The 18,860-nt window shown below is 42.8% G+C and overlaps 1 protein-coding gene across 1 annotated transcript in view; it reads right to left on the bottom strand.

Annotated features, from left to right (window-relative positions):
- Positions 1–1,712: 1,712 nt before the first annotated feature.
- Positions 1,713–18,860, bottom strand: part of LOC112252956 (cytosolic phospholipase A2 epsilon-like) — a 36,063-nt gene continuing 18,915 nt past the window's right edge. Inside the window, 15 exon segments of the mRNA XM_042322768.1 lie at positions 1,713–2,415; positions 2,732–2,918; positions 3,086–3,255; positions 3,439–3,618; positions 4,707–4,814; positions 6,712–6,849; positions 7,136–7,253; positions 8,701–8,923; positions 9,239–9,375; positions 9,653–9,791; positions 12,401–12,649; positions 16,351–16,385; positions 16,510–16,617; positions 16,719–16,858; positions 17,224–17,278. Of these exon segments, the coding sequence (XP_042178702.1) occupies positions 2,204–2,415; positions 2,732–2,918; positions 3,086–3,255; positions 3,439–3,618; positions 4,707–4,814; positions 6,712–6,849; positions 7,136–7,253; positions 8,701–8,923; positions 9,239–9,375; positions 9,653–9,791; positions 12,401–12,649; positions 16,351–16,385; positions 16,510–16,617; positions 16,719–16,858; positions 17,224–17,278 (2,199 nt within the window). The 3' untranslated portion in view covers positions 1,713–2,203.

Here is an 18,860-nt window from a genome sequence, read left to right as displayed (position 1 = left end):
GACACCACACTCCGAGTGCCCTCACCTCCTCCCTGTAGGCTGTCTCGTTGTTGTTGGTAATCAAGCCTACTACTGTTATGTCATCTGCAAACTTGATGATTCAGTTCGAGGTGTGCATGGCCAGGCAGTCATGGGTGAACAGGGAGTACAGGAGGGGGCTGAGGATGCACCCTTGTGGGACCTCAGTGTTGAGGATCAGCAAAGTGGAGATGTTGTTTCCCATCCTCACCACCTGGGGCCAGCCCATCAGGAAGTACAGGACCCAATTGCACAGTGTGGGATTGAGACCCAGGGCCTCAAGCTTAATGATGAGCTTGGAGGGTCCTATGGTGTTGAATGCTGAGCTATAGTCAATGACCAGTATTCTTACATAGGTGTTCCTTTTGTCCAGTTGGGATAGGGCAGTATGCAGTGTGATAGCGATTGCATCGTCTGTGGACCTATTGGGGCGGTAAGCAAATCGAAGTGGATCTAGGGTGACAGGTAAGGTGTTGGTGATATGATCCTTGACTAGTCTCTCAAAGCACTTCATGATGACCGAAGTGAGTGCTACGGGGCGATCGTCATTTAGTTCAGTTACCTTTGCCTTCTTGAGTACAGGAAGAATGGTGGCTATATTGAAGCATGTAGGGACAGCAGACTGAGATAGCGAGAGATTGAATATGTCTGTAAACACACTAGCCAGCTGGTCTGCGCATGCTCTGAGGATGAGACATGGTATGCCGTCTAGGCCGGCAGCCTTGCGAGGGTTAACACGTTTAAATGTCTTACTCACGTCGGCCACGGAGAAGGAGAGCCCACAGTCCTTGGTAGCGGGCCGTGTCGGTGGCACTGTATTGTCCTCAAAGCGGGCAAAGAAGGTGTTTAGCTTGTCTGGAAGCAAGACGTCAGTGTCCGTGATTTGGCTGATTTTCCTTTTGTCATTCGTGATTGACTGTAGACCCTGCCACATACGTCTCGTTTCTGAGCCGTTGAATTGCGACTCCACTTTGTCTTTATGCTGACATTTCGCTTGTTTGATTGGCTTGCGGAGGGAATCTCAATTCAATCCGTTTATTTAGGTAATTTATTTTTCCATCCTCTGGACCTTGACTGAAGTATGAGCAATGTCACAAGCATAGGCCATCATGTGTTCTCACATCACCAGAGAATTGTATTTTACCACCTGCACCACTTTGAAGGAATTAACCTCTAAAGTTAGGTCAATAGCAAAAGCATTTGAAAATCTGGAGTGCTGAAAATATACATTTTGCATCAAGTCTAAAGTTGCATTATGATGAGTTGTGTACGATTTCTATTCCAGCCTTTAGATACAATGCTGTATGCTGGACCCAGTGCCATTAACACAATCTAATTCCCATATTATGAGTCTCAAGACAGAGCTCGGATCGTGAAGTTATTTCCAATGAGCCTGCTCTCTTTTTTTACCACCAAACACATAATGTTTAGAAGTCTCATTTGCTCTGGGACAGATGCCAAGCTTTCTATCATTTCAAAAGACGCCTGTGTTAAAGAACCACTTTGTAAACATTTATTTTTCCTGTGAGTGATGCTTTGGTGTGACACTTTTTTGACAGTGTTTTGAAGGTGTACTCTGTGAGGATCTCGAAGCATTATTGTGTGTGTGCAATTAGCCAATTTAAGAGTAACCATTACTAACTTGTGAAAATAGCCATTCAAAGAGTTACTCTATAAACGAGGAATACATTAACTCAAATCAACTAATAGATTTATTAGTCATGCATTAATTAACTTTCAAACAACAACAGTATACATTGAAGACATGGTACATAATAAAGCAGAGTAAATTACTATCAAGAAATACGATTTAACGTGGTTACATGTGTCTCCAGAATAACCTCCAAGATAGAAAATACTATGTGTGTATAAACACACAGGAGTTCTGTGCTAAAATGAACTCAACAAGATACAATTCATAATATGAAACATACAGTAAGGTTCATAAAGGCAGAATGTAAAAAAAGACAGTCTAGAAAAACAACCCACGAGCTCGGAAACAAGAACTCAAAGTTACAACAAAATGCATTCTCCCCTTTAAACCTTTAGAAACCCGGCTTAGGACGCACCACCAAGAAATTGTGGTTCGAGTTGCTCCTCTGAATCTGCTCTGTATGCATGTTGTTCTCTCTCTTCCTCCATGGAGGGGCCCCTATCAATGATATGAGTGCTGCTCATGGTGGTCTTATTCTTCCACAGGCACCTTCCTTTCGAGGACCTTCCCGAGAGCCTGGAGGATCTGCTCCTTGTTGTTCTGGATGTTGTATGAGGTAAGGTCTGTCAGTGCTCGGAAGTCCTTTGCTGTGTAGGTGAGATGTTTAGTGAGGTAGGGGGAGCTGATTGAGCTAATGTCAACATCCCCTGCCTTCCTCTCCTCCTCACTCTTACGTGCCACACCTTCAGAATGAGAACATAACAATACTGTCAGCCTTAAACATTAAACGAACAAACATCAAACTATCGTTTAATTAACAATATCAACAAAGTGCAATACAACCCAGTCCAATACAATACAATACGATACAAAGGTTTATGCCAATGATTTTTGGCCCTGATCTCTAAAGCACACAACATTGAAAATTGACAGAATATTGATTTGATTGACAGGCACAGGGCGAATGGCATATTGACAGCTTGAGCCATTAGCTAGCTACAGTAGGTCATTGACTACCTTTGCTTCTTTTACAATTATGATAATCTTGACAGTGCTTACCAGGGGCCTTGAACTCTTTGAATGAGATGTTGACTAAAGGGAAGTGAAGGACTATGGGAGCCTTGGGGTTTTCCTCATCCTCAAAGACGTAGAGCTCTTTCAGGGGCTGTCCCTCCAGGCTGCTGAAGTCAATGCGGGGGAAGGGGATGCTGTGGTCTTTGCAGTAAACCTCAGTCCTCTTTAGGACCTGGTAGATCGATTAAAGAGATGTCAGTCAGACAATTCAAACACTGTGTATGGCAGTTACAAGTCATATGCACCTTCTGGCCTAGTGTGTGTGTGCAAACCTGCACGAAATATGGATCTAGCAAATTAAGTTCACTCTTGTATTATTCATAAACTCAACCCATTTACTTTGAATTGGTCCTCACACCACGAATAGTTGAGGGACATGATGATATCAACACCCCTCTCTGGTCTCAAGACAGGGGGACAGCCTGTGTTGATGGAGAACCCAGAGTCCGCCAGGTAGAGTGTTGGGTCAGCTGGAGTCAGTCTGTTGGGGAAGGCATCTGGATGCATATCTGCAGCAAGATTGGGAGAAAAACTTCACAAACATAATCTGAATCTACATGCATTAATAATACAATGCATAAATAGACTGCTGGTGCCACACACACACACACACACACTGTATAACAGTGTTTGAGTAAATCCATGTTGAATTTGGATTAACAGCAACAGTTCGGGTGGTTCATGAGTGGCACCTTTCCAGGATGTAAAGTTGCTGTTGTCATTGTAGTTCCGGTGCAGGAAGAACCCACGCATGAAGTTGTAGATCTGAGTGATGACTGGCCGGGTGGTAAAGAAGCTGGTCAGCGCTGAGGCAGTGTTAGTGATAGGCTTGAAGAGGTAGGTGTCCAGGGTGGTTGGTTCATTGTCACATTCTTTAGAGGAAGAAGCGGAGCGGTGTCAAACAACTCAAACATTGCCACACAGAGTTTATTGTGAGTTTGGCAGAGCAGTATGTTAGCTGCAGCAGTAAAATAAATAACCGAGACACTTAACATAGCTCTCCAGTCAGTTTTAGAATGGGTGACTAGCAATAGGCTGGTGCTAAATATATCAAAAACTAAAAGCATAATTTTTGGGACAAATCACTTGCTCAACGCTAAACCTCGTTTAGATCAATTATTGAATAATGTGGCTATTGAGCAAATTGGGGAAACTAAACTGCCTGGTGTAACCCTAGATAGCAAGCTGTCAAGCTGTCAAAACAGACTCAATGGTTGCGAAAATGGGACAAGGTCTGTCCTTGATAGGGCGTTGCTCTGCCTTCTTGACGTCTCAGTAGACCAGACAGGTCCTTCAAACCCTAGTTTTGTCGCACCTGGACTACTGCCCAGCTGTGTGGTCATGTGCGGCAAAGAAGGACATAGGTCAATTGCAGTTGGTCCAGAACAAAGCAGAACGTATCGCATTTAGATGCACACGGAGGGAAAGTGTCAGTAACATGCATGTCAGTCTCTCCTGGCTCAAAGTTGAGGAGAAATTGACCGCATCACTATTGATCTTTGTGCGAGGTATTGGTGTGTTGAAGGTACCGGACTGTCTGTTCAAGCAGTGGGCACACAGTTCGGACTCTCATCGGTACAGCACAAGACATGCAACCAGAAGAGTCTTCATAGTCCCCAGGTCCCTAACAGAGGCTGGGAAACGCACAGTATGAAATCGAGCCATTACATGGAACTCTCTGCCACCCCAGGTAACTCAAGCTAGTAATAAAATCAGTTTCAAAAACAGATAAAAGAATACCTCACTGCACAAAGACAGAGCAATTCGCACTGTACTATATATTATACATAATATTGTGTGTATGTACTGTAGGCCATTTGTGACATATTTCAGTCCTTCACTAATAATGTTCTGTATTATGTATTATGTTATGTGGACCCCAAGTAGAGTAGCTAATACTTATGCAGCGGCTAATGGGGATCCTAATAAATACAAAATACCAAATAAACATGTTAGAGACCTATTTTGTTGATTTCTTCCCCCAGCCATGTGCTCCAGCATGCCTGACCTCCAGTTGCAATGTCCCAAAGCTGGGTCAGGTTAAGAGAGAAGACACTGCTCCAAAGACCTGTCAACACAGAGGCAAAGGTGCCCACACTGTAGAAAGTATTGCATTTACATTGAAATCCATAGATCATTAGTTGCAGGTATATTGTGACATACAGTAGAAGTCGGAAGTTTACATACACTTAGGTTGGAGTCATTAAAACTCGTTTTTCAACCACTCCACAAATTTCTTGTTAACAAACTATAGTTTTGGCAAGTCGGTTAGGACATCTACTTTGTGCATGACACAAGTCATTTTTCCAACAATTGTTTCCAGACAGATTATTTTACAAAAAAATTACTGAATCACAATTCCAATGGGTCAGAAGTTTACATACACTAAGTTGCCTTTAAACAGCTTGGAAAATTCCAGAAAATGATGTCGTGGCTTTAGAAGCTTCTGATAGGCTAATTGACATTAATTGAGTCAATTGGAGGTGTACCTGTGGATGTATTTCAAGGCCTACCTTCAAACTCAGTGACTCTTTGCTTGACGTCATTAGAAAATCAAAAGAAATCAGCCAAGACCTCAGAATAAAAACTGTAGACCTCCACAAGTCTAGTTCATCCTTGCGAGCAATTTTCAAATGCCTGAAGGTACCACGTTCATCTGTACAAACAATAGTACACAAGTATAAACACCATGGGACCACGCAGCCATCATACCGCTCAGGAAGGAGACGCGTTCTGTCTCCTAGAGATGAACGTACTTTGGTGCGAAAAGTGCAAATCAATCCCAGAACAACAGCAAAGGACCTTGTGAAGATGCTGGAGGAAACAGGTACAAAAGTATCTATATCCACAGTAAAACGAGTCCTATATTGACAGAACCTGAAAGGCCTCTCAGCAAAGAAGAAGCCACTGCTCCAAAACTGCCATAAAAAAGCCAGACTATGGTTTGCAACTGCACATGGGGACAAAGATTGTACTTTTTGGAGAAATGTCCTTTGGTATGATGAAACAAAAATATAACTGTTTGGCCATAATGACCATCGTTATGTTCAGAGGAAAAAGGGGGAGGCTTGCAAGCAGAAGAACTCCATCCCAACCATGAAGCACGGGGGTGGCAGGAGGGACTGGTGCACTTCACAAAATAGATGGCAACATGAGGCAGGAAAATGGTTGGGATATATTGAAGCAACATCTCAAGACATCAGTCAGGAAGTAAAAGCTTGGTCACAAATGGGTCTTCCAAATGGACAATGACCCCAAGCATACTTCCAAAGTTGTGGATAACAAAGTCAAGGTATTGGAGTGGCTATCACAAAGCCCTGACCTCAATCCTATCGAAAATTTGTGTGCAGAACTGAAAAAGCGTGTGGAGGCCTACAAACCTGACTCTGTTACACCAGCTCTGTCAGGAGGAATGGGCCAGAATTCACCCAACTTATTGTGGGAAGCTTGTGGAAGGCTACCCAAAGCATTTGACCCAAGTTAAACAATTTAAAAGCAATGCTACCAAATACTAATTGAGTGTATGTAAACTTCTGACCCACTGGGAATGTGATGAAAGAAATAAAAGCTGAAATAAATCACTCTCTCTACTATTATTCTGACATTTCACATTCTTAAAATAAAGTGGTGATCCTAACTGACCTAAGACATGGAATTTTTACTGGGATTAAATGTCAGGAATTGTGAATAACTGAGTTTAAATGTTTTTGGCTAAGGTGTATGTAAACTTCCAACTTCAACTCTGTCTGTCTGTCTGTCTGTCTGTCTGTCTGTCTGTCTGTCTGTCTGTCTGTCTGTCTGTCTGTCTGTCTGTCTGTCTGTCTGTCTGTCTGTCTGTCTGTCTGTCTGTCTGTCTGTCTGTCTGTCTGTCTGTCTGTCTGTCTGTCTGTCTGTCTGTCTGTCTGTCTGTCTGTCTGTGTCTGTCTGTCTGTCTGTCTGAAACACACAAGTAAGTGTTCTCTCACCAAGCAGAGAGGCGATACATATCTCTGGATGTTTCTTGACCAGGTGACCAAGGTAGAATTCACTCCCAAAGTCCTCCGCATGGACATAGGCCCCATACTTTGGGAAGCCCACCTCATATGGTGTGAACTCACACCACTCTAAAAGGATAGGAATAGAAAGATAAACAAATTGTACTGTTATTATTACATTTATAGGTCATTTATACTGCAACTGCTATTTTCAATCGGTTGTAAGGCATTTTATCTATGTCTTGCCTCCCACTACAAAAACGTTTTAGTGTGTAACTGGATACATAAGGATATGTAAATAACATAAGTTAACACCATCAAAATGGTGTTACAATATTCCTTGCTTCAACATGTGGACCATTGTTTGGGTTTCATTAAAATACATATCAAACATAAGTTGCTCGAACAGCTTTACCAAACTCTGTTGTGATGCCTTTCCCTCCGTCCTTCAGGTTGACAGCAGTACAGATGGGTAAAGGGTTCTTGCCCTCTGATACTGCCTTCTGCTGGTCAGACAGGGTACTGGTTTTCTTCTACAACCCCACAGGAGAAATCAATGATTTATACAGTATATACAACACTAATGTGGGGCGCTGTGTTGAAGCCACCGTGCCTCCATCTTGGCACTCTCCCACCATTGTAAACCATATTTTGGAAGCTATAAGAAATGCATTTATTAATTTCTACATTAGTTTTTGCCACCTTTATTCTATTCTGAAAGGGTTGTTTGTATCCTAGATGGTGGTTGGTTGATAGCAGGGAGTTAAAGCACCACAATCCCCACATTCCATGGGTAGTGACAGACAGCCAGGCTGAACTGGCTGACTGAGCACAGAGCAAGGCTTGCTGTGACATCAGAGAGACCTGGTGATAAACACTCCCAGACCCACAATGTGGAGTGTGAGAGACTTGACTGAGAAAGCAGCCCTGCTCCATTCAAATAGAGAGCTGCCTCTCAATAATTAAGACTATCTAGATCGCCACACAGTTACAAAGTTTAATACTAGGTCAGGTACATCTCATCCAATCTACTATCTAAGTGGAGAGCCAATTCTGCCCCTCTGTTTTTTTTCTGATTTGGTGGCTCATTTCTTTAGCGGGCGTAACAAATAGTCATGTCAGTCATGCTTTGTTTTGACAGGATTGATTTACCCATGTTTCTGGATCTGCTCGATCCTATAAACATTTTATTGTGTTCCATGTCTACCAGCAATCATCCTGTTATTTGATTATTCTCATTTAATCAGATTAATCTCTGGTAAACTCTAGCAATCAGAATAGGCTGAAGACAGAGGTTGGTTCTTGGTTGTTAGAGTTCTCACCAATGATTTATATATACACTAGATGACGGTCAGGGGGGCGCTGTGTTGATACCACCGTGCCTCCATCTTGGTACTCCCCCACCGTAGTAAAAGTGTTTTGGAAGCTATATAATGCATTTATTAATGTCTACATTTGTTTTTACCACATTATTATTTCACAGACACCTTAATGCATACTTTGAAATTATATTATGTGAGCTAAACATACATTTTCTTTCAAGTATATGTTATATGTTACTGTACCCACCACAACAAAAAATACTTAAATACATGTAATTCTGTCCTTGAAACATTTAATTGAAATACTTTAGAATTCCATTCATTCCCATTGAGGACTGCTCCTACTGGGGAGTACCAAAATGGCCAACTGATGGCTTCAAAGCCTCTCTGGCCAATAGCATCAGCAATCCAGGGTTTATATACATCATTGGGAGAAATCAATCTGTCAAATACGCTGCTGTAACCAAATTCACAAAACACATTATGTAAAGTATCATAACTCAGTGTGAAAGACATAATAGTGTGTCTGTAGTAAAAACATCTCATAGTTTCAATGTAATTAAAGGCGACAAAACCATTTTTGCGGAACTTCTTCCTATTGCAGTGTGATTAGTACAGTGTGTATTGTAAAGTATGAGTGTACAGTATGCTGCTTTACCTTCCCATAAAGGCAGTGCTCAATGACCAGACCCCACATGTCTATGAGTGACACCATATGTCCCTCCTTCTCTTTCTCTGCCATCTGGTGTTTGTAGTACAGCAGCTTCTCAGTGGTGAAGGCACTGAGGATACTCTTGGTGATTTCCTCCTCCATAGCCGAGATGGACTCATCCATATCACGCTGTGACCAATCTGCTTCCTGATACAGGGTGGCTAAGGCCCTGTTGAACAGGAATGTGTTATGTCACTTACTGTAAGTAGGAGTCTCAGTAGTATAAACTTAGTAAGTGAAGACAGGTTACAGTAGAGATTACAGGGTAAAAATACCTGTGAGCCAAAACTGTCTGAGCTCATAAGGAAATTCAAAGTGACAAATGTTATTTGTTAGTTTTTGTTTGTTTGTTAGTTTTTGTTTGTTTGTTTGTTTGTTTGTTCGTTCGTTCATTCATTCATTCATTCATTCATGCATTCATTAATTCATTCAGCTTATAGTATACTGCAGATTTAAATGCGATGGAGATAAATGCCATGCTCACCATGTGGAGCCTGACACACCAGTGATGTAGCTCACAGAGTCCAGTAGGCCCAGTCTCTGCAGCCCCTTCAGACTGCCATACAGGCCGGTCATTGCTCTGGTCCCTCCCCCTGAGCCAACCACAGCTACAACAGGCAACTGGGGGAAGAAAGACAAACAACATCTCTGGTTGGATCTTCCATCTGTCAGTCAATCTGTTTTAACACATTCTGTTGAGACTTGTTTCGTAATGACAGTGGATGACACCTGCACATCACAGTAGAAATGAACAATTTCCCCGCAACAATGAGACTGAAAAAAGGCAAACAAATTTGGTCAGCATCAATATTCAGTCTCCATTAGTGTTGAAATTATGGCTGATAAGCAGCAATTAGTGTGGTGTGTAAATTAGTACATAAAAATCATCACCATGTACCTTTTTAGGGTCAGGGGGAGAGGTGAGGCCCAACTCCTTTTGTAAGGCCTGACCCACTAGCACCTTTCTCTTATTCAGGAATTATTTTTCCTCCGGAGGGATGTCAAAATCAAGACGCACCTCAAATTCAATGTCTGGGCTGTGGATTTACAGAGGCCATACAATACACCCACCCACGCACGCACGCACGCACACACACACACACACACACACACACACACACACACACACACACACACATCTAACACATTAATAACAACTAAATACGCCACGTGTTTGCATACTTCTGAATGAAATGAAGAGTTTATTTCCATCTATATATCAACCAATTTTTTTGTGTTTTTTCATCAGAAATGATTGCTTATGGATACCTTCATGTGTAAAATATTACTGTTCTCAGATTTGTTATGAATAGATTTTAGATGTGTATGAAAATGTAGTTTTTTTGTTGTTGCAAAACGCTATCCATTGTTTAGCTGGAATGTAAGGTTTGCATCCTGTATATTTATTAGGATCAATGCACTCAATGTATGTCGCTCTGGAAAAGAACATCTGCTAAATAACTAAAATGTCAAATGTAAATGTTTTACATACATGTCTCATATTACTGTATTATATTATTATTATAAATATGTATATACAGTACCAGTCAAAAGTTTGGACATACCTACTCATTCAAGGGTTTTTTCTTATTTTTACTTTTATCTATATTGTAGAATAGTGACGACATCAAAAATATGAAATAACACATATGGAGTCATGTAGTAACCAAAAAAGTGTTAAACAAATCAAAATATATTTTAGATTTCAGATTATTCAAAGTAGCCTCCTGCCTTGATGACAGCTTTGCACACTCTTGGCATTCTCTCAACCAGCTTCACTTGGAATTGTTTCCTTCAGTCTTGAAGGAGTTCCCATATATGCTGAGCACTTGTTGGCTGCTTTTCCATCACTCTGTGGTCCAACTCATTCCAAACCAAATCAATTGGGTTGAGGTGAGGTGATTGTGGAGGCCAGGTCATCTGATGCATGCACTCCATCACTCTCCTTCTTGGTCAAATAGCCTTTACACAGTCTGGAGGTGTGTTTTGGATCATTGTCCTATTGAAAACAAATGATAGTCCCACTAAGCACAAACCAGATGGGATGGCATATCGCTGCAGAATGCTGTGGTAGCCATGCTGGTTACGTGCACCTTGAATTCTAAACAAATCACTGACAGTGTCACCAGCAATGCACCCCCACACCATCACACCTCCTCCTCCATGCTTTACGGTGGGAACCACACATGCGGAGATCATCCGTTCACCGACTCTGTGTCTCACAATGACACAGCGGTTAGAACCAAAAATCTCAAATTTAGACTCATAAGACCAAAGGACAGATTTCCACCAGTCTAAGTCCTTTGCTCGTGTTTCTTGGCCCAGGCAAGTCTCTTCTTCTTATTGGTGTCCTTTAGTAGAGGTTTCTTTGCAGCAATTTGACCATGAAGGCCTGAATCATGCAGTCTCCTCTAAACAGTTGATGTTGAGATATGTCTGTTACTTGAACTCTGTGAAGCATTTTTTTGGTCTGCAATTTCTGAAGCTGGTAACTCCAAGGAACTAATTGTCTGCAGCAGATGTAACTCTGGCTCTTCCTTTCCTGTGGCGGTTCTCACGAGAGCCAGTTTCATCATAGCGCTTGATGGTTTTTGCAATTGCACTTGCACTTGAAGAAACGTTCAAAGTTCTTGAAATGTTCCAGATTGATTGACCTTAATGTCTTAAAGTAACGATGGACTGTCGTTTATCTTTGCTTATTTGAGCTGTTCTTGCCATAATTGTCACGTTCTTTCAAAATCGAACCCAGAAGCAGACCAGGACAAGGAGAGTAGGAAGAAGGTGAGTATTTATTTACAAGTGAATGTGAATGGGTAGATATATCCAGGTGGCGTAGCGGGCAGCGGTGGTGAGTTGATGGGAGTAAATAGGTGGATCCAATGGGGTAGCGGAATCCTCCGACGACCAGGCGGGAATGGGGTAAATGATCCGGGTGAGTAACTGAAGACAGAACAAACGGAGGTAGGTTTAAGGCAAGTAATACGTAAAAAACAACAAAACAAATTCTATCCAACTTGAGGCTGATACTATGGCACAACATACTGTTCATGGCTAACGATCTGGCAGGGAATGGATGTCAGGTCAGAGCTTTTGAAGGGGAGAGGGGATGATCAGGACAGGTGTGCAGATTACTGATGGGATACAGGTGCGGGTGAACATCGATCTCCCAACAAGCTAATTCGCCCGGCAACCAGACAGGGTGCGTTCCAGGACACCGGAAACACACTCCAGAACTGAAACACAGGCAAACACAGACTCAGGAAGCGGGATTCGTGACAGTACCCCCCCCTGCGACGAACGCCACCGGGCGGACTACCTGGAGCGCCAGGGTGGAGGCGGTAGAAGTCACGAAGCAGGTCGTCATCAAGGATCTGACGCCGAGGAATCCAACTCCTCTCTTCTGGACCATATCCTTCCCAATCCACGAGATATTGGAAACCTCGACCCCGCCGTCTGGAATCCATTATGCGGCGCACCGTGTAGGCAGGACCACCTCCGATCATCCGAGGAGGAGGAGGACGAGGAGGAGGGGGCAACAGAGGACTGAGGAGAACCGGCTTGAGGCAGCGCCATAGTCTGAGCAACGCCAGGGTGACAAGCTATCTTGCTGGCGTGGGACCACTGAAGAACAGCAGAACGGACCGACTCAGGCACGAACAACCGACCGGGTGGACCGTTACCGGGGCCGGGCTGCGTCCGAAGGGCCGCCATCACATCCTCCTCAATCCTCCATGTAACGGCTCCCACGACAAGGTTCTGGGGAAGAATCGTCTCAGTCTTGGCCCCACTCTCATCCGTCTTGGAGAACATCCGGGACAAGGCGTCCGCTTTGCCGTTCTTCGACCCAGGTCGGAACGTCAGGGAAAAATTGAAGCGTCCAAAAAACAAAGCCCACCTGGCCTGACGGGAGTTGAGACGTTTAGCCGATTGCACGTAAGCCAGATTCTTGTGGTCAGTCCAGACCACAAACGGTTGCTCCGCTCCCTCCAACCAGTGACGTCACTCCTCCAAGGCAAGCTTCACAGCGAGAAGCTCCCGGTTACCCACATCGTAGTTTCTCTCAGCTGGTGAAAGACGACAAGAGTAGAAGGCGCAGGGATGGAGTTTACCGTCAGTGGAGCTACGCTGGGACAGGATGGCGCCCACCCCCACATCAGACGCGTCCACCTCAACAACAAACTGACGGGAAGTGTCAGGTTGAGAGAGAATCGGCGCGTTGGTGAATCGGCTCTTCAAGTTCAGAAATGCTCGGTCTGCCTCAGGAGTCCAACAGAAAATTCTGGTGCAGCAAGAGACTCCTTTATGTAGGTCTCCAGGGCTTCCCGCTCAGGTCGAGAAATACTGTATAACCGTCCCTTGGGAAAGGCAGCTCCAGGGAACAGCTTAATTGTACAATCATAAGGTCGGTGGGGAGGAAGTGACTGAGCTTTCTGCTTACTGAACACCTCACCCAACTCGTGATATGTTTCAGGAACCAGGGACAAATCAGGAGGAGCAGACTCACTGACCCGACTGGGGACAGCATGAGAACAGGCAGTCCTGAGGCAGTTAGCATGGCACTCAATGCTCCAACTAGTTACCTTACCAGTCACCCAATCGAACAAAGGATTGTGTTCTCTTAGCCAGGGGTATCCAAGAACCAGCTGTCTTAAAGTAACGATGGACTGTCGTTTATCTTTGCTTATTTGAGCTGTTCTTGCCATAATTGTCACGTTCTTTCAAAATCGAACCCAGAAGCAGACCAGGACAAGGAGAGTAGGAAGAAGGTGAGTATTTATTTACAAGTGAATGTGAATGGGTAGATATATCCAGGTGGCGTAGCGGGCAGCGGTGGTGAGTTGATGGGAGTAAATAGGTGGATCGGAATCCTCCGACGACCAGGCGTAATGGGGTAAATGATCCGGGACAGAACAAACGGAGGTAAGTTTAAGGCAAGCAATACGTAAAAAAACAACAAAACAAATTCTATCCAACTTGAGGCTGATACTATGGCACAACATACTGTTCATGGCTAACGATCCGGCAGGGAATGGATGTCAGGTCAGAGCTTTTGAAGGGGAGAGGTGATGATCAGGACAGGTGTGCAGATTACTGATGGGATACAGGTGCGGTTGAACATCGATCTCCCAACAAGCTAATTCGCCCGGCAACCAGACAGGGTGCGTTCCAGGACACCGGAAACACACTCCAGGACAGAAACACAGGCAAACACAGACTCAGGAAGCGGGATTCGTGACAATAATAAGGACTTGGTCTTTTACCAAATAGGGCTATCTTCTGTATACCGGCCGTACCTTGTCACAACACAACTGATTGGCTCAAACACATTAAGAGGGAAATAAATTTACTTTTAACAAGGCACACCTGTTAAACACCAGAATGTCAAGAATGTGCAAAGCTGTCATCAAGGCAAAGGGTGGCTTCTTTGAAGATTCTCAAACATAAAATATATTTAGATTTTTTTAACACTTTTTTGGTTACTACATGATTCTATATGTGTTATTTCAGAGTTTTTATGTCTTTACTATTATTCTACAATGTAGAAAATAGTAAAAAATAAAGAAAAACCCTTGAATGAGTAGCTATGTCCAAACTTTTGACTGGTACTGTATATACACTGCTCAAAAAAATAAAGGGAACACTAAAATAACACATCCTAGATCTGAATGAATGAAATATTCTTATTAAATACTTTTTTCTTTACATAGTTGAATGTGCTGACAACAAAATCACACAAAAATTATCAATGGAAATCAAATTTATCAACCCATGGAGGTCTGGATTTGGAGTCACACTCAAAATTAAAGTGGAAAACCACACTACAGGCTGATCCAACTTTGATGTAATGTCCTTAAAACTAGTCAAAATGAGGCTCAGTAGTGTGTGTGGCCTCCACGTGCCTGTATGACCTCCCTACAATGCCTGGGCATGCTCCTGATGAGGTGGCGGATGGTCTCCTGAGGGATCTCCTCCCAGACCTGGACTAAAGCATCCGCCAACTCCTGGACAGTCTGTGGTGCAACGTGGCATTGGTGGATGGAGCGAGACATGATGTCCCAGATGTGCTCAATTGGATTCAGGTCTGGGGAACGGGCGGGCCAGTCCATAGCATCAATGCCTTCCTCTTGCAGGAACTGCTGACACACTCCAGCCACATGAGGTCTAGCATTGTCTTGCATTAGGAGGAACCCAGGGCCAACCGCACCAGCATATGGTCTCACAAGGGGTCTGAGGATCTCATCTCGGTACCTAATGGCAGTCAGGCTACCTCTGGCGAGCACATGGAGGGCTGTGCGGCCCCCCAAAGAAATGCCACCCCACACCATGACTGACACACCGCCAAACCGGTCATGCTGGAGGATGTTGCAGGCAGCAGAACGTTCTCCACGGCGTCTCTAGACTCTGTCACGTCTGTCACATGTGCTCAGTGTGAACCTGCTTTCATCTGTGAAGAGCACAGGGCGCCAGTGGCGAATTTGCCAATCTTGGTGTTCTCTGGCAAATGCCAAACGTCCTGCACGGTGTTGGGCTGTAAGCACAGCCCCCACCTGTGGACGTCGGGCCCTCATACCACCCTCATGGAGTCTGTTTCTGACCGTTTGAGCAGACACATGCACATTTGTGGCCTGCTGGAGGTCATTTTGCAGGGCTTTGTCAGTGCTCCTCCTGCTCCTCTTTGCACAAAGGCGGAGGTAGCGGTCCTGCTGCTGGGTTGTTACCCTCCTACGGCCTCCTCCACGTCTCCTGATGTACTGGCCTGTCTCCTGGTAGCGCCTCCATGCTCTGGACACTACGCTGACTGACACAGCAAACCTTCTTGCCACAGCTCGTATTGATGTGCCATCCTGGATGAGCTGCACTACCTGAGCCACTTGTGTGGGTTGTAGACTCCGTCTCATGCTACCACTAGAGTGAAAGCACCGCCAGCATTCAAAAGTGACCAAAACATCAGCCAGGAAGCATAGGAACTGAGAAGTGGTCTGTGGTTATCACCTGCAGAACCACTCCTTTATCGGGGGTGTCTTGCTAATTACCTATAATTTCCACCTGTTGTCTATTCCATTTGCACAACAGCATGTGAAATTTATTGTCAGTCAGTGTTGCTTCCTAAGTGGACAGTTTGATTTCACAGAAGTGTGATTGACTTGGAGTTACATTGTGTTGTTTAAGTGTTCCCTTTATTTTTTTGAGCAGTGTATATATACTCCCAAGTGGCGCAGCGGTCTAAGGCACAGCATTGCAGTGCTAGAGGCGTTGCTACAGACCCTGGTTCGATCCAGGGCTGTATCACAACCGGTCGTAGCTGTACTACTTATTTCTCTGTAACTAGGGCAGATATATAGCATTTGGCAAAAAAACATGATTAATTTGTCTCTCTGAAATGAAACCGTCAAGTGAAAGATATTTAACAAATACATGCTTGTCATTGAACAATGCCATGACATGATTAGATCGTGAAAAAATGTATCAATTTTTTTCATAATTTCTTTAAACAATACAAGCTATTTTAATATTTCTGAAAATGTATATATAGTGTTTTGGAAAGAAACTCTTCAAATACTGATGCTTTGTTTCATAAAAAGGAAAGCACTTTACCAATCCTCTGTTCTCAAATGTAGATCCACCATGTCCTGTGAAGGGGGAGTGTCCATATAAATCATATGGGCTTTATAAACATTGTTCATCAATAAGCTTTCCTTGGCACTTTATACATACACTAGAAGGGTGCAAAGACTTAAATTAGGTCTACTGTACCTCTCCCACAGGTAAAGATATTTTGAAATCATTACTGGCTGGAAGTTGCAGGAGTGGAACAGTAGATAAGCCAGTGACATTTGGATCTTCTACCTCACCCAATTTATCCTGGGGATACAAAAAATATGATTGTGGAATTTAAAAAATAATTTGGAACTTGTATAAAGATAGGGAAGATATTGGTCAAGTAAAGGATCAGTTAACCGCACCCTCACGCAAAGCTCTGTCTCCAGGTCTCTGTTGATGTAGTAGCGCAGAGTTTTGGTCAGGTTGGATGTTTTTTGAGGAGCAAGAATCTTATGCTCTTCTGGAAAGGCCCCACTCATTTTCAGGACCACATTCTGCTCCACTAGAACAATAACAACATAGATGTGGTTGCTCAGTTCAGTGATCTATGATCTCAGTTCAGTGATCAGTGATCTATGAATATCCTGTGTAGACCGGTCTGATTATGCACAGACAGACAGACAGACAGAATGCATACATACATTGGGAGGTATTTAGAGAATAAGTGGCCCCTCCACTAGAACAATAACAACATAGATAATACATACATTGCAAGCAACTTTGCAGCAGGGGCAGTCTTTAGACTGATAGAACTTTCTTCTTTAATTTTGCAAACATTTTATGGGTCAAGTAAAAGCTAAACTATGTTCAACAGGCACAGAAATAAGCAGACCTGATACAGTAGATAATAATTTGAATGATACTCACTGGCAGTGGTCATCAGCTTTTCTACATTCACATCCACAGTAGAGAATGGGGAGGCCTAGGACAAAGTATACTACAATAAACAGTATATAGAATTGCCTTCGGTTCGTGGGTGTGAATTATTTGCTTTAATTTTGTACAGCATTACATTACACATACAGTTTCTTCAGATGGTATTCATACCCCTTAACTTATTGTACAATTTGTTGTGCTACAAATTGGGATTAAAATGTATTTAATTGTATTTCTTGTTTTTTTTACGATCTACACCAAATACTCTGTAATGTCAAAGTAGAAGAAAAATTACGTTTTTAAAGATTTATGAAACAATAAAACACTAATATATCTTGATTAAATAAGTGTTGAAGTCCCTGAGTCAATACATGTTAGAATCACTTTTGGCAGTGATTACAGCTGTGAGTCTTTCTGGGTAAGTCTCTAAGAGCTTTGCACACCTGGATTGTACAATATTTGCCTATTATTATTTTTTAAACTCTTCAAGCTCTATCAAGTTGGTTATTGATTATTGCTAGACAGCCATTTTCAAGTCTTGCCATAGATTTTCAAGCCGATTTAAGTCAAAACTGTAACTAGGCCACATTCAAGCAACTCCAGTGTACTGTACATTTGGCCTTGAGTTTTAAGTTTATGTCCTGCTGAAATGTGAATTGGCTCCCAGTGTCTGTTGGAAAGCAGACTGTACTTGATTTCCTCTAGGACTTTCCCTGTGGTCAGCTCTATTCAGTTTCTTTTCATGCCCCCAAAAACTCTCTAGTCCTTGCTGATGGCAAGTATATCCATAACATGCTTGAAAATATGAATGTGTTTTGATGTGTTTGACCAAACATAATGCTTTGTATTCAGGACAAAAAGGTTTTGCCACACTTTAGTGCATTATTGCAAACAGGGTGTAGGTTTAGGAATAGTTTAATTATGTACACTGTATTCTTTTCACTCATTTAGGTTTGTTTTGTGGAGTAACTAAAATGTTGTTGATTCATCCTCAGTTTTCTCCCATCACAGCCATTAAACTGTTTTAAAATCACCATTGGCCTCATGATGAAATCCCTGAGCGGTTTCCTTACTCCCTGGCAACTGAGTTAGGAAGGACGCCTGTACATTTGTAGTGACTGGGTGTGTTGATACACCATCCAAAGCATAATATAACTTCACCATGCTCAAACTCATATATATTGTCTGCTTTTTCAAATGTTTTACCCATCTATTAATAGATTACCTTCTATGCGACGCATTAGAAAACCTCCCTGGACTTTGTGGTTGAATCTGCGCTTGAAATTCACTACTTGACTGAAGGACCTTAAAGATAATTGCATGTGTGGGGTATAGAGATGGGGAAATCATTCAATAACCATGTTAACCACCATTATTGCACATAGAGTGAATCCATGCAACTTATTAAGTGACATGTTAATCTAATTGACATTTTTACTCCTGAACTTATTTAGGTTTGCCATAACAAAAGGGTTGAATACTTATTGACTCAAGACAATTCAGCTTTTCATTTTTTATTAATTTGTCAAAATTGTGGGGCATTGTGGGGTATAGTGTGTAGATCAGTGGCACAATACCTCAATTTAATCCATTTTAAAATTCAGGCTGTAACACAACAAAATGTGGAA

Source organism: Oncorhynchus tshawytscha, linkage group LG06 (assembly GCF_018296145.1).
Source record: "Oncorhynchus tshawytscha isolate Ot180627B linkage group LG06, Otsh_v2.0, whole genome shotgun sequence".
NCBI classification, from domain to species: domain Eukaryota; kingdom Metazoa; phylum Chordata; class Actinopteri; order Salmoniformes; family Salmonidae; genus Oncorhynchus; species Oncorhynchus tshawytscha.
This window is presented reverse-complemented; position numbering and strand designations above follow the sequence as displayed.